Source organism: Engraulis encrasicolus, chromosome 3, assembly GCF_034702125.1.
Source record: "Engraulis encrasicolus isolate BLACKSEA-1 chromosome 3, IST_EnEncr_1.0, whole genome shotgun sequence".
Taxonomy (NCBI): domain Eukaryota; kingdom Metazoa; phylum Chordata; class Actinopteri; order Clupeiformes; family Engraulidae; genus Engraulis; species Engraulis encrasicolus.
In genome coordinates this window covers 28,859,686-28,880,980 of record NC_085859.1, presented here as the reverse complement: position 1 = coordinate 28,880,980, position 21,295 = coordinate 28,859,686, and the positions used below count along the sequence as shown (strand labels likewise).

At 42.2% G+C, this 21,295-nt stretch overlaps 2 protein-coding genes across 2 annotated transcripts in view; both read right to left on the bottom strand.

The window, feature by feature from the left end:
- The window catches only part of nelfb (negative elongation factor complex member B), a 28,305-nt gene extending 20,018 nt beyond the window's left edge, over positions 1-8,287 (bottom strand). Inside the window, exons 1-8 of the mRNA XM_063195155.1 lie at positions 8,044-8,287; positions 7,151-7,311; positions 6,949-7,048; positions 6,570-6,800; positions 4,483-4,668; positions 1,604-1,716; positions 833-935; positions 289-384 (exon numbers count right to left, since the gene is read on the bottom strand). Of these exons, the coding sequence (XP_063051225.1) occupies positions 289-384; positions 833-935; positions 1,604-1,716; positions 4,483-4,668; positions 6,570-6,800; positions 6,949-7,048; positions 7,151-7,311; positions 8,044-8,145 (1,092 nt within the window). The 5' untranslated portion in view covers positions 8,146-8,287. The remainder of the gene's footprint in view (positions 1-288; positions 385-832; positions 936-1,603; positions 1,717-4,482; positions 4,669-6,569; positions 6,801-6,948; positions 7,049-7,150; positions 7,312-8,043) is intronic.
- Positions 8,288-8,756: 469 nt separating this feature from the next.
- Positions 8,757-19,744, bottom strand: LOC134445972 (ectonucleoside triphosphate diphosphohydrolase 2-like). The gene is made up of 9 exons (XM_063195154.1): positions 19,588-19,744; positions 18,213-18,330; positions 16,914-17,064; positions 16,226-16,385; positions 14,401-14,628; positions 13,950-14,219; positions 13,486-13,605; positions 10,599-10,733; positions 8,757-10,157 (listed from the first exon to the last, which is right to left on the bottom strand). The coding sequence occupies exons 1-9, from the start codon at positions 19,702-19,704 to the stop codon at positions 9,942-9,944; spliced, it is 1,515 nt and encodes a 504-aa protein (XP_063051224.1). The 5' UTR covers positions 19,705-19,744; the 3' UTR covers positions 8,757-9,941.
- Between the last annotated feature and the right edge of the window lie 1,551 nt (positions 19,745-21,295).

Here is a 21,295-nt window from a genome sequence, read left to right as displayed (position 1 = left end):
ATATTTCATAAATAATTAACTATTATTTACTAGAATGGCCCAATTACAGTACGTTTTGCCGCTAAAAATGGCTGAATGGGTGGTATAGATTTGGGGAAATAAACTACTAACAATATCACACAGTGCACCTTTAAAATCATTAAAAAAGGAGGTTAAAGTCGACATGCGTATCCATCCAATGACCAAAAATAAACTCTGACATCAACATGTGTATCCATTCAGTAAGCCTATAGTAAGTCTACATTTCCTTGGCTTAAAATTTCACAGATGAATGCGTGATGATAGTACCAGTTTAGGCTCCTTGAACACTTGGCTGTCGATCATGTCCCAGGCACCTTGGCCGAGACACAGCATTCTCAGCAGCAACAGCAGGTCTGGACTGTCCTGTTCACACACACACACACGCACACGCACGCACACACACACACACACACACAAAATATGGATGCAAGAGGATGCAAGAGGTCTGAATGTTTAAAAATGGCTTCCATATACTGAGATTCATTTTCATCAAGTTTAAAAAAGCAGGATTAACAAATAATCACATATTTGTTCATGGGGTGCATCAACAAAACTGTTGTCAGTTAAGGGCTTTCTTCCATGCTTCATTCTGATAGAAGGATGAGGGCAGCAAAATTGGACAACACGAAAGTTCCATCAATAATACATTTACTTCAATTTGAATCTGATAGCCTGGTTGCCGCATTGTTGCTACCAAGCGCTCTCTTGCGGATGCAGCGCGGTTTTCCATTTCAAATGCAGCCACAATACCGAATAAAAGACTCAATTATCTTACTGCATAATAACCAACCCAGATCTGCCAGCTCCTTACCCTGGGAAGAGCATCCTGACTGAGCAGCTCCTGCAGGTTTCTGACCGTACTCAGCACCAGTGTATTGCTGGCAAACGGGTCACAAAGGATCATAGACAGATCCCTGAAATAAAAGAGATGAGCAAGATCAGGAAGTATTGCAGCAAGGAGCTTGAAAAGCACGAGTGGGGAACCTATGTCTCGAGGGCCGTTTGCGGCCCTTGAGGCCATCTTATTCGGCCCCTGATGTAATTTTAATGCTATGCCGCTTCACGTGAAATATGGCACATTTTAAAAAGGAATCTTAGAAATGTAAGTTTATATCTGAGGGGACCTAGAGAAGAGGAGGTCTGTTGTAAACATAGCTGACTTCAATAGGCTGAAAGTGCAAGGAGAAATCCTGCTTTGTGATCATAGTACGGCCCTTGGAGGAATTTGAAGTCTCCCCTCGAAAGAAAAAGGTTCCCCACTCCTATTGTAAAGCACAATCTAAGATACACCACACTTGATTGCACATGTGGAGTCCATATAAATGTCCCTTCTCCAGTTGCTTCCTCCATCCTTGTGCCTTAAGAGGACATCTCATTACAAGAGAAGGTGAGAGGACGAGGATGGAGGAGGGAGATGAGATGGCAGGGAAGCAAGGCTGCGTCGACATCCTCCATCCTCCGTCGACTCCTTCTCTGCATCCTCCATGGGATGAGTGGTTGGAATGGAGGAGAAGACAAGTACTTGAGGATGTGAGGACAGAGGGATTATGTATTGATATGCACCCTAGGTGGTTGGTCGTACCCCAGTACTTGTTCTTGTCCTTTTTTGACCCCGTCCAGGAAGCCTTGCAACTCCCGGGCCCGCTTGGCATCGACAAACTTTTCCCGAATGCAGGCGTCCAAACACCAGGTGAACTGTAGAATTGCCAAATAAATGTGAGAAAAAGAATCATATCACATTCACACAAATTAAAAAAAAAAACAATATACACAGAATTATTTTCTGCATCCTCATGTTGACTTGTCGGCTGAATTATGTAAAAATCCTTGAGCCAGCATTCTATACCATCCAACTACTGACCGTTCTTAATGACTACACAATCTAAATTCTTCTGTCCTTTGCCTTGTCATAGTCGCTAAGTTTTTATTTAACATCTTTCAAAAACATTCAGAAGTTATTCTGACTTTTACAACCAGTAAACTGACTGGAGCCTGGCTCCCAAAAAGCCCAAAGTCGGTGCTGCTTGACAGTAGAGAAATCATACTGTATGTGTGTGTGTGGGGAAGTGACCTGGGCAATCCGAATGCATTTCAGTGATGAAAAGTCACCTAATATGGTAATGAGCTGTGACGTGGTTTGGCAAAAACCAGTATTGAAAGTAGACTGGTGCGTAGCAGTGTGCAGCCCATTATAAAATTTACAGCCGGTGCATAATAGTGGTAAGAGGGTTAATGCTGGCCAAAACCCACATTCAGAAAAAGCAAGGCCTAAGGTGCGCTATTAAGTACAAAACACATACAGTACATCCACACTTTGCCATAGAGCTCGAAAGTGACGTCACTTCCCCCGATTTCATGGGACCTCAACGGCGTTTTTAGCCAAAAATCGTAGAATGTAATCCAATGGCGGTATTAAAATGGCATTTCGATTCCCTTCGAGTTGTGCCACGAGCTCCATATATGTTGTTTCTGATATTTTTGCTTAATTTTTCGTACGAACTCCCACATTTTTTAGAAAGCTGTGTTTCTTCACATTTTTCATGCCGACGGTCTCGGAACAAAACATTGATACTTCTGCATGAATAATCTTTATCTATCATCTTAAACAGCATATTTGTAGCCCAGCGCATATCATGACTGAGATCAGAAGATATTTACTCGCTACCACGTTGTTAGATGGTCAGCTTAGGTCCCGTGAAACGCGGAACTAAGGGGCGGGACTTTCGAGCTCTATTGGAGACAAGTGTGCTATGCAGAGAATAGTTTAAAGTGTCCCGAAATAGTTGTGCAGCGCTATAGTTTTGTAGTGTCTATTTTATTTGAGCTCTTTCTGACATTGGCATCGGAAGGGCCGTTGTTGCTAGGAACCAGGGCTCTAAATTAACACCAGCCAACCGGGCAAATGCTGGTGAAATTTCAGTTTGGCTGGTAGAAAAGACCAACTTACTAGCCGTTTTGACCCATTAGTGAGTGTGTGTTTGACTAGTAAGATAAACATCTACTAGCCATTTTTGGCTGGTGATGAAAAAAGTTAATTTAGAGCCCTGCTAGGAACGTCCTCGAAAAAATGTGTGCCACTTTTGCGATTGTATTTATAACGGCAATGATGGTAGACAGTGCTGCGGTGCAAAGGTGTTTCAACAACCACAGGTGACCTAGGTCAGTGGATTGTCCTGTTTTCCGTGTAGGTCTGTGGCTTCACTCCATACGCTCATCTATCGCTCAATCGCTCACCCTCTTCTCCCTCTCTCTTGCACTGCTCTGTTCATGGCGGTTGAACAGAAATATTGCAAGTTCTTTTTTTTTGGAACTTTATGAATATTGCAAGTTCAATGCAGCTTCAACATTTAGGTCGGATTGTTCCACAGTCCACTGACCAAATGTTGACGTGACTGCTAGTGCCATCACTCACAAGCTCTCTGCATGACATCCATCGCGATAAATAATGTGCAGAATTTGTGATAAACGTTTTGTACATGGTCCAGTTAGCTTGCATACGTCGGTGAGAATTATTTTACATTACATTACATTACATTACACTTAGCTGACGCTTTCATTTTATTCAAAGCGACTTTCAGTTATTATTTTTCAGGGTATTGGTCCCTGGAGCAATGTGGGGTTAAGTGCCTTGCTCAAGGATTCGAACCGGCAACCCCTAGATCTAAAGACCAACTCTCTAACCATTTGGCCACGGCTGCCCCAATTCAGTTGCTAAAATACTGCCCAGGGGCTTACCATCAGATTCAGCAAAAAGTAGAATGTCCTCGTGAAAAATTCTCAGAGTAAAAGGTTAGATATGCAACATTATATACATTCATTCTTCCTACTGGGACTGCAAAGACAGTTTGCCTCGTAAACTTGGCATTACTGAAACTCTGCAATGCAAAGCCTCAGCACATTTAATTTCAAGTGCGATACTTGTAGGCCTACTACACCACAACAGCGTGCAGCAGAATAAGCTCCAAAAGAAGTGATTTACATAATAATAATAATAATAAGACGTGGCCATTGTGCAAACGAAGGTTATAGTTAATAACGAGGACTTTGGCTAACTTGATGTCCTCTTTTCTTAGTCCATGTGGATAATACAGCAGACAGTACCCTTGTGCTGCATGCACCATACCCCATGTGGTCATTGGTGGGCAGTTATGATCCTGCCTCAAACCATGAACACATGTAGCCCGCGTGCGCACACGCACACACACACACACTGGAAAAAGTGACCTTGACTGACTTTTAATTGAATACCCCTGCTGTACATGCGATGTGTTGTGCGGCCAACACGGGCTCGATTCCCGGCCCGGGTCATTTGCCGACCCCTCCCTGTCTCTCTCCCCATTCGCTTCCTGTCCACCTCTTACACTTTCTATCATCAATAAAGTCGTATAAGACCCCAAAAAAATCTTTTAAAAAAATAAACAAATAAAACAAAACGTCATTGTCACGTATACAGACTCGTACCTTGTGACAGGGGTCGACGAGGCAGATCTCACTGATGTCGAGGTCGTGGAGGGACATGAGCAGCTCTGCCCGCAGGGTGCAGTAGTGGACGTTACGCGTGCGTAGGAACAGGGTGCGCAGGAACTGCAGCACCATGTCATACAGCTTGACGTTCTTCCCAATCATCTGTGTCAGCTTTTGGACAACCTGGAGAGGAGGCAGCAAGGTGCAAAGCATGGATGAAAGGAGGGATAGGGGTACAACGTTAAGTCATCCTCGTGTCTGTTAAATATAGTGTGTGTGTGTGTGTGTGTGTGTGTGTGTGTGTGTGTGTGTGTGTGTCTGTGTGTGTGTGTGTGTGTGTGTGCGAATTTATTGTTAATTGTTATTGGGGATAACAGTATGTTCAGCTTCAAACTGTAGTCTGGTCCAACGCAATTTCAATTATCTGCGCTAATGCCCGTTACATCATTTTTTGGCAATTAACCCTGTGAAACCTGAACCATGAAAGCAATGAGAGAAAATTCTAATTTTCTGGAATTTGCTTCAATATTGGTCCCTTATAAGAAATGTAAAAAAAAAAATCAAAATTTTGTTAAGGTCACTGAGATATTTAATGCATCATATATGATGCATCAGGCTTTTAATGAATGGAAATTCCAATTTCATGACCATTGAAAAATGACTTTTAATGCATTTACAACTTTTTTTTAATTTAAAAAAGTTGTCAGACAATTTAATTTTAGGATTATCTTTAAATATTTAGTGAGATCCTGCCATTTTTTTAAGCCTATCCTTGTTTTAGCAGGACCATATTTTACATTTCCCACAGCCTGGTTGGGTAATTTTTTAAAATCTATGTAAAAACATAGCTGATCGAATGCTTAACAACCTATTTATGAGTGTAATATAGATCATTATTCATTTTTGATGTGTAATTTGAATATATGGGTCCATTACTACAATTGGACCATTTCTCCATTCACTTCAAAGCATTTTTTACGAGATCATAATTTCAACATTTTGCATTACATTTTCAAAATTGCAAGTAAAACCCGTTTCTTAAGGCAATATCTTTATCTTGAAGTAAAACAACTTGTGTGTTTTGTTAAACGATCGTCGTGGTATGCTTTGTAAGTTTCCATATGGAGCAAATGCATTGATGGCTGACTTCCTGCCACCGCCGGATGGTGCTTATATGTTTCATCAGTTTTAGCACGATCTCTCTGCAACACGGTGTAAAAATATAAACTCTTCCTTGATTAATTGCACAAAGCAAGTGTTCAAATTAAAGGATGTAGAGTTATATTTCGGAAATTTGTACACAAACCTTTTGCAATTTGACGATATCTCAGCGTCGGTCAGGGAAACCGCTTCTACTCCATTTTTGCATTTTTCGCCGAGCTGTGATCAACTTGTTGTTGACCGCTGCTCTCTTGTGGTGGTTTCCGTGTACTGCAGGACGTTTGGAAATGACACGCAGGATGTTTTTGAGATGGATTTTTTTTGTGTGTCAGCGTGGAGAGGGCTTTGAATTTGATGAGACATATATGATGCATCCGGCGCGATAGGGTTAAAGTAGGGTGACCAGATTTTTGTAGTCTAAAACCGGGACACTTCGTGCGTGACAGAAGGACAATATTTGGCGGGCGGGTCTGGGGGTCCTCCCCCAGGAAAATTTGTATTTTTTAGATGCAATTTCCTGCATTCTAAGCAATTTTAGAGGTCGGAATGACAAATTGCAACTGACTCCTTCAGACTTTCTATACAAGCGCTGGCTGCCATTAATTGTGAGAGGTAAACATGTAATCTTTTCCATATATTTACCCTGATAGACATAGCATAATGTAGTGGGTGGCCAAAACCGGGACATATTTGTGTCCCGAGAGAGTTTGCTCGGGACATGGGACACACAACTCCAAACCGGGACTGTCCCAGTCAAACTGGGACGTCTGGTCACCCTAAATTAAAGTAAACTCTGACTTTGAACACTGTTTTTTGAATCGTATTCACAAAGAACATTGTGTGAGTGTGCATGGTCCTCCCACAAAATGTTGTCAGCTGGCTTGTTATGTGTGCATGCATACACAAGTGCTGCGATGATTTACCTCCCCTTGGCGCCGGGTCTTGGGCGAAGGGCTGAAGAAGTTGTGCAGTATGGACAGGTCGCTGCTGAAGAGCGCCGCCTCCTTCTCCACGATGTACTGCTTCAGTAGAGGTGAGACCTCGTCTCCAAACAGCGCCTGGTTGTCCTGCCAGATCTGCCTTTTCACCTCCACGGCACACACTTTGTAGAGCTCTTTGTCGGCCATCACCTGTTTCAGCTTCTTCTCGGGGACCTACAATTTTAGTTTGAAGGAAGCAGGGAATGTTCAAAAAAAAAGAAAGAAAATGAACTACTAAATATTGATGTATTGCTGGTGGCCACTGTTTTAACTGTTGTGTTTTAAATAATAATAATAATAATAAACCAAAGCTTCCACTTGCCTTTGGCAGGTGTTTAAGAACCTGCATAACTACCGGCTGGATTGAAGGTATCTTCACCAGGGGAAAGCTTTTCTCCAGTAATTCCTCCAGTTTGGAATATCTGGAGATGACGAAAACGCACATCATCGATACATCTCGAAATTACAACAGCCTACTACACCTAGGTGTGATGGTAATGATCACATGTCAACACAACTCTCACCTGTCCTCTTCCTTCCCTTCAGCTATCGCGGCGACACGCTCCATGAGTTTGTCGCGCAATTCGTCGAAGACCGACTGGTGAAACTCCAGTCGTGGAGTCCCATGAAGATCCAGAAATGGGAGAGCAGACTGCAGCGTTGGCAGCAAAATGCCATTTTCCGTCTAAAAAAGGTATTAGATCACCTAGTTACCGTTTGCAATTGTGAAATTGATAGGACTTGTAACGTTATAGTTATAGAAGGGATTAACTTAATTAAGTGGCGTTGTTACAGCAAATATACCAGTTGGGAAAAGGCTATAACTCGATTGTCAATGTGCAGGTGTCTACTTCTTGCTTCGCTGCATGACTGGAATGAATGAATGCTAATGTTAGCTAGCCATTCTAAATGGGGCATACAGACTGAGACTCCCAACGGAGTTCGCTCCCGGACGTGCGGTCCCCGGTGTTTCTATCACTCCCGGACTTGCGGTCCCCACCCGATTATATTTCACGTATTATCATATACTGCCACATATAAGCAATTTAGGGTTAGGTTTAGGTTTAGGTTTAGGGTTAGGTTTAGGGTTAAGGTTAGGGTTAGGTTTAGGGTTAGGGTTAAGGTTAGGGTTAGAAACAAAAAACTAACATCAACAAGATAACTGGCTCCGTAATATGGCGGTGGTACCGTTAGTCTGGCTAGTGGGAGCGAGATGAAATGGGAGTGTAATGAGATGGGAGCGTGAATCTGGGAATCCTAAATGGCATTTCATGGGCCGTGCAAAAGCGATTTACTAAATTCCACAGTATTTTCAACAGTAAGGATCAAACTACACAGTTAATGGTTGATGCTAAATATCACACATGATATGAGCAACAACATTTACACTGCCACTAGATAAGCATTGCTAACTTACCTGAAACTGGTCAATGGCTTTCAGTGGGTCTGTGCAGTTGGTAAGAGTCTCTTTCAGATCCTCGCCGCTTGATATGCCGAGCTCGCTTAGCCCCGAAAACATTTTCAACCCCTTGTAGAGGCTCCTCGGCTGTATTCTGAGAATATCAACTATGCATACGCTTACGGTTTTGTAAAACAGAAAGTCTGTCACTTCTTGTTGTTGGTATTGTTCCACAGGAGCACACTTCCTGGGTGTGCAACTAGATTAGAGTCCCGTGTGGAAGTGTGCGTGGTCAAACACACTGTTCCACAATGCGCACGTGCTATGTGAAAGGTACTGGAGTGAGACCTGGGAGTTGTACTTCTATGGCCCCTACAACACTATATTAAATCAGTCAAACCAAATGATATAAGTAATGTACAAGTCTGTGTATGGAACATAGGCTACAATTAGATCTACAGTATGTCCATGACACAATCTTCATTGAAGGCACACAGGTAGGTGACCTTGCCTGGTTTTACCAGATCACAATTAATTTCATCTGACCTGTCGGCTACACCTAACCAAGGTGTAATTTTAGGTGTGGATAGTGGGGAGGACACATGTCCATCCCACTTTTGAGATAAACCTAGCTTGTCCTCAGGACTTTTTCACAAACATAATGCAAAAATAGCATAGTTACTCAGACAATTTGCCATATTAAATGTCCCCTACACATTCCAAACCAAACCTACATCGTCCAGGTGTATTCAATTTCACTTTTGATTAAACATAGAGTTGTGATATATATTTAAAGTGCAAGCAATTGTCACCATTTTTCCTTTTATTCAAAATACAAAAACAAATAAGCCTTAGATATTTACAGTTGAATATTCAGTGCATTTTTTTCGGTTAAACAGGGAAAATGCATCAAAAAAGTTTCACATACCACGTACTGTATAATCTAGCTTGTCTAGCTTGTAAACAAATGCCCAACCCTGAGACAAACTTTAAAGGTGCAACGTGTAATATTTTCCGTTGTTCATTTCCAGAATCCATGCTTTTAAACAAATACTTATCACCACCATCAAATTCTACTCAATATGACTGGGAAATTTGCACTTTTCATACATGAAAAGGGGGATCTTCTCCATTTAGAATGTTCAGAAATATACATTTTTAGTTGCAAAACTTACTGTACTTTGGTCATACTAGTAAATTCTAGTTTATTACTTAGTAAATGTTCATGAAAAGATCAAATTTGGCAATAGGCAGCACACTTTCAACGAGAAGCATAGTTGCAATACCTATTTTGGCCACAATCTTACACAGTGCACCTTTTAAAAATGGTCAGTGATGTGAAACCCTTTACATCATTTTCCCACAGTGCAACACAATATGCAAAACAGCTACAACAACAGAACAAAAGGTTCAGTTCACAAATCTGGTGACGACGGGCTTTTTGATTTCAACCACCAGCCAAAATGCACCACCCGTCAGGCCTGTGTTCAAAGCAGCTACTGCAACGAGTTAATAGTTGAGATAGTCTGAAGCTACTACTACTCACCCTGGAGGCATTCAAAAGCAGAACACACACTACGAGACAGTAAGGCGAAGTCAAACATGTTGAAGCATTTTGCTTTACCGGACAAAAGGAATTGTAACGGTGAATGGCAGCTTTTGTTACAAGTAAAACACAACTCCAGTCTCTCCTAAAGGCAGTGTTGACACATTTCAAGCTATTTTCTGTACTATTTGGCACAGCTGAAACGACCATGGGGGGATGGGTGGCCTGGCAGGTCATATCAGGTATGTTTACCAAGAGCATGGGAGGTCAAATCATGTCTGTTTACCAAGAGCAGTATAAGGTGGTCCTTCAAGCTTTGCGGGAGGTAAGAAGTTGAAACCTGGGTTGATTTTTTTTTTCTCTTTTTCCTTCAGATGACTTGGGCACTACCGCTGCCTTTCTTCTTCTTGAACGCTCCCAGGAACAGGAATCCCAGCACAACCACAAGGAGGAGGACAAAGAGCACCAGCAGTGCGGTCCAGGCCTTGGGGTTGACGGCCTTCACCAGTGCCACACTCTCGCCAGGTATTAAGTTACTGAGGCTCAGCATGTAACCCAGGGCCCAACCCACAGAGGTGTCCTCTACCTGCAATGCAATAATAACATAGTTATTTAAATTGTGTCATAAAGACCCTATAATATTATATAATGTCATATGTAAAGATCACTCTTGCCCTATACATTACACTACTTTGTACATATTAGCAAAAAAAAAACCAGCTGAATTAGAAATAATTTAAAAATCAGACTAAAGTAGTATTGTGTTTCACAGGCTAATCAATATAAAATTAGTTGCTTATTGCAATGACAGTATGCCTGGAAACGTATGGGGAGATTAGTAAAATAATAATAATAATAATAATAATAATAATAAAAATGGATAAAGGAAACCACACATCATACATTGTATGCAAATCTGACAGGCATTGTCACAAGTCTGGCAGGTTCTTTACACTTGGAGCACGAAAGCATCCTGCAAGCTGCACTTCATTAGCTAGTGTGCGTTGGTTTACTCTTCAGAACTCACCTTTCTCTGAAATGAGATTTGTGAGAAGGAGCGATCATCAAAGCCATAAGCATTGACCATGAGTACTTCTAGAAACACGGAAGCAGCACAGTAATCCTGCAGACGGCCTTTCTGGTCAGGGGCTTTTACCAGCATCTGCACAAGACAAGGGTTTTTTAAACACATAATTGATAACATGAACTTTCAAAGATTTTTTGGGGGGGTCTTTCCGACTTTATTTGATAGGACAGTGTGAGAGGTGGACAGGAAACGAATTGGGAGAGAGACTGGGAGGGGTCGGCAAAGGACCCGGGCCAGGAATTAAACACGGGTCGGCTGCATGGCAGGCGAGTGCCCTACCGGTTGACCACGGCAGGGCCGATAACATGAACGTTCATGTCCCCTGGAGGAACTTTGTCTTTGGCAGATACAGTAGTTGCTCCATTGAGACATAGAGAAAGATACAGTACATACATGAGACTGTAGTCAAACACAAATGGGTGGTTGACGTTTAAGGGCGTAACGCAAAAAAAAAAAAGGTTTTCAAATTCCTGAAAAAAATGATGGATAAAATTTGGAAAAAAATAGAAAAAAATAAAGCACTTAGTGGTCTGTGGAATTTCACCTTATTTTTGCCATTTTTGGGAAAATGTGTCCTGCATCAACACATAGCATAGGCATGTCACACCGCAGGAAAATGGAGTCACACCACAGGGAATTCACTGCATTATGGCCATTTTAATCCTTTTGTACACATGACTGACATCTGAGCTCATGCTAACTTGATAATGATATTGTGTTTAATCTTAATGTGTGTTTTCATCAATAAAAAAATGTTGTTTTCCTCCTATAAGAGCAGTCACACCACAGGACACCATAAAATGAACCTAAGCATTGCGTGACAGAAAGATTGCAATATGAAGACATATAAAGAGGTTAAGAGTCACCTTAAATTTCCACAGCACTCTCCAATAACTGAGGTACTGACTGGTTAGGAGCCAGTCTTTAAGACCCTTGTAGTTGGCCTTGCAGCTGCCCATTCACAAACATTGACATACATGTCACCCCACAGGACGCAATTTGTGTTACGAAATTGAACTTGCAGTTAATATTACTGTCTTGAGTTTTTTCCACATTCACATATCTTAATCTAAAGTTAAGATTTATGCAATCATGCCAAATGCTTCATACATTATTCAAAATGCTGTTGATTAATTTATATATATATTATTATATATTGTTTCATTAATGTTACAGTCACACCGCAGGAAATTTGACATAAACCTTTACATAAATCTTAACAAAAATGTTTCTTCTCATCTAAGACTAATATGAAACATAATGTACCACATCTTCTTTCATTGACATTTGCTTTTTAAAGGAAAATAACAGTTTTGTAGGTTTTTAACCAATGTTACAAAAAAACAAGGCGTCACGTCTCCCACCCAAATGTCATAAGCAAGACATGTCACTGCATCACCACACAACAAGGGAGAACATTAGATGATGTCAATGTTAGTCCAACTGCACAGCGGCAAATAATTTGGTTACAAAAGTCATTAATACCACCATAACAACGACATTTATTGCTGATGCAAAAAGTTCACTATCCATGCAGGATAGAAATGAGGTTGAAAAAAAAACAAGCAGATAGACAGTTAGGATGACTTTAGCTTCAGTGAAACATTAGGAGGTGTGGAATCTTCTTGTGTTGTGGTTTCGTAAGCTGCCGTCATCAATTACAGCCAATGATACAGAATAGATACGTCAGTGGTTACAGCTTTAATTTATGGCTGTGTGTATGTGGACCGTGGGCGGATCACTGGCAATGATTGACAGAAGTGACCTTTATCATCTGTAAGGTTCTTCGAGTTGCTGATCAGGGGTATGGAAGGATACACTGCGTACGGTGCTAGTTTCTAGAGGCAGGAGTAAAGTGAAAGTGAAGTGAAAGCCCAACTGGGAAACTCCAACTCCCATTGTCATTGTGACACAGCACCCCACAGCACACAAGTGAACACTGCACACAACAAAATTGCATTTATGCCTCACCCGTGCAAGGGGGCAGCCCCCAATGACGCCCCAAGGAAGCAGTGTGGCGGGACGGTACCATACTCAGGGTGCCTCAATCATGGAGGAGGATGGGGGAGAGCACTGGTTAATTACTCCCCCCACCAACCTGGCGGGTCTGAAGTCTGATGCCCCAAGCACTTACCCATAACTGCCCAAATAATAATAATAATAATACATTTTATTTTGAGCGCCTTTCAAAATACCCAAGGGCACTTTACAATCAAAAACAAATACATAACAATAGGGAAAGTATTACAAAGCTTCAGTGAATTAACAATAGGAGAGTAATGAGAGTAATTAAAATGCAAAAATAAAATTAAAAAAATAAATAAATAAGAAAGTAGCCCAAGTAGCGTTACCTAGTAGCATCAGCATACCAGTGTTTGCGTACTGTACATAAGCCATTCTGTGGTGCAGCGCCACAGAGTTAAAGCAGAGCGTCAAATTTTGAAAATTGAAAATGGATTTATTCTGCCTTTATTCCCCTGAACGATTCTTTCATCAGTCAGTCATTCCTGCTCAGAGAGCGAGAGACAGACAGACAGACAGACAGACAGACAGACAGACAGGCAGACAGACAGGCAGGCAGACAGACAGACAGACAGACAGACAGACAGACAGACAGACAGACAGACAGACAGACAGACAGACAGACAGACAGAGACAGAGCGAGATATCAACAGCCACACATGCATGTTAATGGAGGTTCACACATAACAGTTGCACTGGCTCAGCGCTTTTGCATGTGCACACAAGGCGAGTGTACATAGCGCAACTTGGTCTGTCTGGAAACATTGCATACTAGTAAGAAGAAGTAAAGTAGAAGTAGCGTTACCTCATCCATACTCATCTGGCAAACAGCTTGGGCAGAGTCTTTCAGACGGCTAGGGGAAGTCACCGTGTTGCCAGTGACCCGTTCCAGGAAAGAGTGCACATAGAAAAAAGCAGAAAAGGCCTAATAGACCCGAAAGGAACGCATCAGAAAACAGCATTTTTGACAAGTCATTATGAATAAAAGAAAATCTAATTTGGCCTTCGCTTTTTGAACATGTTCAAAGAATGTGATTCGAGCAGTGTGTTCTACAACACTGTACGAGTATTACATTCTGCACTATGTTTTATCTCTACATTTCCATCTGGTGACAACTCATTCTCTTTTTGTGCATTACTGTATAGCCAAGTCATGCTGTAATGTAAACCAGCCATGTGCAATGGGTGCAACATTCTTTACTAATCTAAACACTGATGGGTAAATGTTAATGAATATAATATCATTGTGTGACATATGTACATTCTCACCATAAACTTTCCAGTGACATTGGGCTGGAAAACACTGTTGAAGGAGCACTTGGAGTAAGAACATTTGTCAAAAGAGAATATTCCAGACATGTTCCCCAGACAGTGTTGGTAATTCCCCGATCCCACCACTTCCAGCATGTCTTTACTATTGTACGGCGAGGGTCTCTTATCCTTCGTGCACGGAGATTCAAAGATCTTGTCCAGGCTGATGGAGACGCTGTACCCTAATGGGTAGCAAGGGTGAGTTATGGCGCCAGACGCTCCTTGTGTCTGCAAAAAAGGAAGGAGACGGAAGTCTAATACGGCCTAATAGGACAGCTAGTTATTAGCTAATTAGTTGTATTGCCAATGAGCATTTTAACTCTGCGTTGAAATATGTTTGCATTTGCCGCTTATTCCATCTTCTTGCCGTGTGTGCCATCAGTAACACCATCTGGAAAGAGCCAATTACCTTGTGGAGATGGGCCAGCAGCTGCTTGAGGACCTGGTCCCTGCCGTAACACAGGAAGCTCTGTGTGTAGAGGCTATAGGTCCGTCCATACAGTGTCAACGTCATGGCGTTCCCTTTGTCCTCCACAGTGTCCTGGGTCTGAAACGTTATCTGCGTCGAGGCTCCTCCGAAGTCCAGGGCGCCCACCGTGTCCCTTTTTGGAGTTATCCATTCGCCAACAAAGCCATACTGCAGAGACAATGGTTCATGTCTTAAAGGGACAGTTTGGTCAATTTCAACATGCAGTTGTAATGCTCACACTACCCTACACTTGTCAGTGCCTGAGATTTTTTTTTCTTCTTCTTCAGCCATTTCCGAGATCCTGGTCATTGTAATGGGGGCAGCTCTTTGTTTACATTTCAAAAAAACATTTTTATTTATTCCCAAAAACATCCAAAAGGTTATAAAACATCAGCAGACAACTAGCAAGCAGCAGTACCTTTTGGGAAAATATTTGGAGTTGGCCTATGTTTCATTTTTTAAAAATGTAAACAAACGCTGCCCCCATTAGAATTGCTCATATCACAAGTCAAGGGTAGCGTGAGCGATACATCTGCATGTTGAAATTTATCAAACTGTCCCTTTACGTGATGAGAGCAGTAGTGTATGACAGATTGTGACACACTGTAAAAATGGCAAAACAGAAGGGGGGAAATGTTGTCACTCAGCTGACTCCGGAAAAAAACAAACACCTAACCAAGACCCAAGCAAACACCTTACCAACCAAAAAGCAAGATGTGAACCCGGGATTTGTTTTGTTTAACATTGTTGTACGCACCATCTAAGACCACCATGTGGTTTAAGGGATGCTAGAGTGATAAAATGACCATCTGACATGGTCAATTTCCGTTTAATGAGTGGTCAGTAATACTGTTTTCACGGTTACATCCCATTGGTCCGACAGCCCATTAGTCAGACATCCCATCAGTCCGACCACACACATTAAAACTATGCCCAAAGCAAAACAATTCCTAACCCTAACCGTCATTAAAGGCATGTTCTGTTAGTATACAAATATTTAGGGTCATAATTTTGTAAATATTCACTTTTAAGTTAGCTAAAAGTTAAAACTATGCCCAAACCCAAAAAAATCCTAACCCTAACCGTCAGTAAAGGCGTGTCCAGGAGTGTTTATGCTCCTTATTTTCTGACTTTTGGGCTGTTGGACTAATAGGCTGTCTGACCAATGGGCAGACCCCGTTTACACACCAAATGCTTGAGGCACAGCTATGTCATATTGGGAACTGGTCACATGCATCTTGAAGGTTGATGGAGATGACCCTTGTCGTGCAGCATCTATGAACTTGTCTGGCAGTGGTAGCACAAGCTACCAGATGCTACAGGACATGGGTCATTTCATTCAACCTTCAGGAAGCATGTGAAGACTCTTCTTTTCCTTGACTGCTTTCCTTCACAGAAGACCCTAATTCCACACTAACTCCTCTTGGCCTGTGCGTATACTCTGCATTTCCCCTCCTGTTGTGTGGTGCTGATAATGTCCTCCATTGTAAGTCACTTTGAATAAAAGTGTCTGCTGTAATGTAATGGTTAGATGTATTAGACAGACACCGCAGCATTTCAGGAAATTAGTTAATTTTACATAAAAGATTGAGTTCTTCCATTCTCCTGTTCTTCCAGCCATTTCCAGCCATTGAATAGGTACAGTTAACATGTAAAATTGCTGTAAGCTGTAAAACGTGTAAGGTGTGAAATCAGCTTCTTTTCAGAAATGGTGGAGTATGGCTTTAACCGATGTTGTAAAGTTTTTGTGCATGCCGTTCTTTACCTTGATGAAATTCTCAAACAGGTAATTGACGGTGACCCAGCCATAGGCTCCCTCTTCCTGTCCGCTCAAAATGGTGGCCCCGCGGTAGTTGAACGGATACGACTTCATTTTGGCACTGACTTCCTTCAGGATCTCATCGGACTCCTTTCTGTCGGACATGCTGAGGGATACAGACAACATCTCATTATTAGACACAACTGTTGTTCAGCCATGTGTAAGTATAGCTCTTCTGACCGACTGTATTGCCAATCAAATTGTGTACATTTGTATATATTACCGGTATGTTGTACACATATTATTTTGCTTTAAGCTACTATAAACTCTTTAATTTCCTCAGGATAAATAAGCATAGGAAGTCTACTACTTTATAACCTAAAATTATTCACGGAAATGTATGCTACCAAAGCATAGTTATACCTACAGCATTAATCTGGATGTCTATGGCTGTGACATGTGTGGGTGTCTGGATGTGTGTTATTGAACTGTGTGAGATTTTTATATGCTTTTATAACCTCTTTAGTTCAATTATTTATTGCTTCAATTAACATGGCATGCTTAATTTTGTTTTACTTGTTACAATGACAAATACAAAGATGTCCTATTCGATATTCTATTAATCATCACATCAGCGTGTCATAAACCATCACATCAAGTGTCTTATTCTGGTTCTCATGTGTCTGCCACTCACTCTAGGAGTCTCATGCCTGCCGTTGCCCCGAGGTACAGAGGGCTCAGGTGGTGTCTGGATTTTGGGATGAGCTTCTTGGCCTCGTTCAGGCACTGCTCGAGACTTCGCCCCGCCTCGCCTCGTTTCCCAGCGTAGCCAGATATTCCACTGCCTTGGAGTCACCCAGAGGGAAACACAACAGACATCAGTAAGTATAACCAGGGAAGCTGACCGGGCAGGACAAAGGTGGGTCAGTTGTCCCTGGCCCAGAGAGAAGTGGGGACCAGAATTGGGTCCTCTTTACACATTATGTGTTTGTGTTGGGTGGGCAACTGCAAAAAAAATGCCTGCTGAATGTCTAAGCCCTTTTTGGGAAAAGGCGCCCTCTGCCTATTAAAACTTAGCCTCCAAAGCACATAAAAATATGAAATAATAACGTGAAAATTTTAAAAGGCCGGACCCTCATCTTGCATTACAATGTTTTCATCCAGCTCTAGCATGCCCACATTTTTTATTAAAAAAACCCTCAAATATCAAGACCCTGAGTGCAGTGTATATGTCGCTCCAAGCGCCAAAGGTCAAGCAACATACACTGCATCAGGTTAAAATGGGTTAACTGATATTGTCACAGGCCGGCCAAAGCTGCCCCTGTCAGTGGCCCTGAGTGTAACCCAGAGCGTATTGAGACACCGGGGCCCATTCGTTCTTTTTGGCCGGAAACATTGCTCCCCGCTGGCTTTGGAATCCATAGAAACCAGCTGAAAAGGGAGAACAAAACGGGCACAATTGAGGAACTGTAACTGAGGGCACCCAGGGTACACAGGCGAAAAATAGGGAAACGGGGCACCAAGGACATTTGTAATGCAAACGGGGTACCAATGAATTACCTCTCTCTCTCTGTCTCGCTCTCTCCCTTTCCTTCTCTCTCTCTCTCTCTCTCTCTCTCTCTGAACTCTTGACAGCAGGAATCAGTTGTGGTTGCATTCTGCAGACAAGTATCACTTCTTAAACCTACTTCCCTTTCCTTTGCACTACCTCAGAATTATGAAGCAAAAAAGAAATTGACAGCTATTTCCCCCTGATAAAAAAACTAAATAATAATGAATAATAAAACACACATTGGTGTAGCTCATGATGCAGGAAATAACTATTTGTAGTCAAAACTCAGCAATGATACAAGTATAGTTTATTGGTCACACAGTGTACATAGAGCCACTTCTATGAAGCATGGACAAAATAATAATACAATATGCATAGGTGTAATTCATGATGCACAAAAGACCTGCTGTATTTGTAGATCTCACCAATGATGTGACTTACCGTTGACATGGCATTCAGCGTGCTGTGTTACGATGCCAGTGCCTTTCTGCTTGTCCGCAGGCCACTTGTAGACGTACATGGTGGTATGGGAGGAGCCGGCATCCAGCACCACGCCGTACTATAGAGCAGGGACAAGAGAGAGAAGCAGGTTAAGCCCTTCCAGTGGGACGCCGTAATCAAATCACTTAAAGCCCAAGAGAAAACGATGCGCAGTTGCAAATGTGGGTGGCGTGCGACGAGAGAAGAGAGAGAGAGAGCCTGAATGATGGTGCATATTCATTATGCTCTGTGGTTTGTGCCATTCAAGTAGGATGAGTTGGGAAACACAATAAGACGGCAACACCTATCTGGGAGCAAAAGATCACAGGAACAAAATGCACCTTTTCAAATGGAAAGTCGGGATGAAACGGCAAGGGACGAACTGGGAGCAGTGTTTCACAATTGGTCATTGAATTTCCATTTTTCATGGCTTTCCTTGTGTTTCTGGTGTTTGTGTTTGACTAAGGGGCAGGTTCAGGCAACGGCCTATGTTTGAATAGCCCTATGTGGTATAACCCATGCATTCTGAAGGCTGCCCAGGCACTGTTCATGTCAGACTGGCATCTTTTTGTTTTCATGTGGATTTATATTTTACTGTCCATTCAATCAGATTAATCTCTTCCACAATAACGCTGGACCACGCTTTGCATTCACATTATACTATACAAATGTTTTTTGAATGTGTGAAAAGCAGGGTGGCCCAAGGATACCTTTTTTATTTGTCTATAGGTCTACATGAATTGTCCGGCATGGATTCCAAATAATGTGGAGGGCAGAGATTTTGCATGACACTTTGCATGGAGCTTTTGAATGATCCTGGCCTTTGAAGGCACTTGTCCTGGATTGCAGAATCCACCTAGTTTAGGTACACACAAAATGTAAAGTCATAAAGAAAGAGGGGCAAAGAAAGGTTATTCTGCCCTTGGCATGGCTGTGTTTTTACTTGTGTGAGCGGCGTAATAATTGAAGGGTTTATTGTGGATTAAGGTCATTTTCTCGTCAACGCCCATTATAATGTAGAACAGTTTCACACACAAACTAGAGATCAGCTACATGACAGATCTCGTTCCCAACGAGTCGGTGTGTGTTATTAATACATTCTGACTTGAATGAGCAAAAGTTTACAGGCCAAATTAATCATCCCATATAGCACCTCACCTACAACCGTCTGTCCAAAACAGGTTGGTGTGTTTTGCGCTTTGCCTGAACACGAATAAGGCTTGAGGTCACCTGTCCTAAAGGCGCTCCAACATTTCACTTAACGCACGCAAGTTGTTTTCGTTTTCATTCAGAACCGCTATATATTTAGTCACAGAAATGGGTAAATGTAACTTACCATGTTTTGCGCCGGTTCCTGAACATCGTCCGTGGAGAGGGCAAGTAGAAGAATACCAACGATGCCAAATACTAGAAGGGCAATCGGAGCGACGATGAGACACCGTTGGCTCGTCATGTTGCGCTTTGATGTGGTCCACCCTCGCGGAAACTCTAGGCTTGTTTAGACGAGGGCGCGTGGAAATGTTGAAGATAAGCAACGCGCACGGGGAGGGGTAGAGCTCTAGCTCTAATCATAAAGTGGGCATGTCCGGATCTGAGAGAGTGCGTGTGGTTGGTCTGCCCTGTCCGTTCAGCTATCGCTTCCATCACAACTGCTGCAATTGCCAACTGATAGACTGTCGTGTAGAAGTGACAACCAGTAGCCAGAGAAGGCCTTATGTAAATAATGCAACGCACGTGTCTGTTTAAAAAGCAACTAAACTCTGGGAACTTGACATACGTGTTTCACCATTGATATTTTGGCCTGCTTGACTGGACTACAACAAATGTGCGTAAAACTGTTAAGCTGTTAACTGTTAATTTGGGAATTCAGTCACTCTGTGTCTATTATGGCATCTCATTGTGAAGAACTGTCTGGAGGACAGTAGACTTATTGCTTTCCACAAGCCTAGACTAACATGTATAGCAGCATCACCCTGAAGCTGAACTGCAGCATCAGCACAGTGGTTGTGTGGTTTCCACACTCTGAAAAAGACCTTTGCAACGAAATGGTCACTGTCAAGTCATCTCAGTAGCAAAGGATGAACGTTGCAACATCTGTTGCAAAAGTGGTAAGATGCAGGGCGTGCACTCCCCCCATGGCTTACCACTGCTAACCTGGGCCCCCGGTTCAGATAGAGAACCTATACAATGAAATTTGCTGAGATGAATGTAGTGAGTAAAACTGAGCATGCATAGTTTTGGTCCTATTCTTTTAAGTGTTGAATTAACACTGCAAAATGTACTGTCTGCCTGTTCATCTATCAGTGTGTATGTCGTCTACAGGGGGAGCCAAATGCATTTGAGTCATGCACACATTGTTGGGCAAGTCCACACACAGACATACACCTATAGTAAATTGTCAGGGGATGCAACAAGTTGCCCACTGCGTTGGCCAGGGGGCCTGGCTGCCATCTCTGATTGCACGTGTTCTATTTTTAGTCTGCTGGGTCATATCATATGCATACTCCAGTCTTGTCAAGTCGGCTTTATTGTCAGTTTCTTCAAAGGTCATACAAGGATCAAGGAAATTGAAATGACATTTCATGCATCTCTTTCCCATGAAAAGGCATAGGCATATTCAGGAGTGGACTAACATTAAGGATAGCAAGTCCACCAACTCTAGTCAACATGACCGATGCATTTTTCAATGTTTCATCTAGTCATAATTTTTCACTTTTGACCAGTCAGGGGCCCCCTGGCATGTGGGGCCTCTAGGCTGCAGCCATATCCAGGCTGTGCATTAATCCAGGGCTGCCTGTCCTGTTAATTCCAAATATGTAATTATGACACTGTCTATGTCAAGTTGGCTCTCCGGAGGCCATCTTAATTCAGCCCTGAGGAGTGCAAGGAAGGACCACTAATAGAGTGTGACAAGTAATAAATAACATTTGAAACATTTTAACATAATAACAATAATCTATCTAATCTAAAATAACCAAGACTAGTATAGAAGACACCGTATAGTCCAGTGCTCCTCTGCCTGTCAGGCTTGTACGAAATTCCAA

Excerpts from the sequence above, each read along its gene's own strand:
- LOC134445972 (XM_063195154.1), bottom strand. The coding sequence starts at position 19,704 with ATGACGAGCCAACGGTGTCTCATCGTCGCTCCGATTGCCCTTCTAGTA. Across the intron at positions 18,331-19,587 it reads AGGAACCGGCGCAAAACATG|TACGGCGTGGTGCTGGATGC; the intron begins GTAAGTTACATT and ends CCTGCTCTATAG. Across the intron at positions 10,734-13,485 it reads GCCAGATGAGTATGGATGAG|ATGCTGGTAAAAGCCCCTGA; the intron begins GTAACGCTACTT and ends TGTCTTGTGCAG.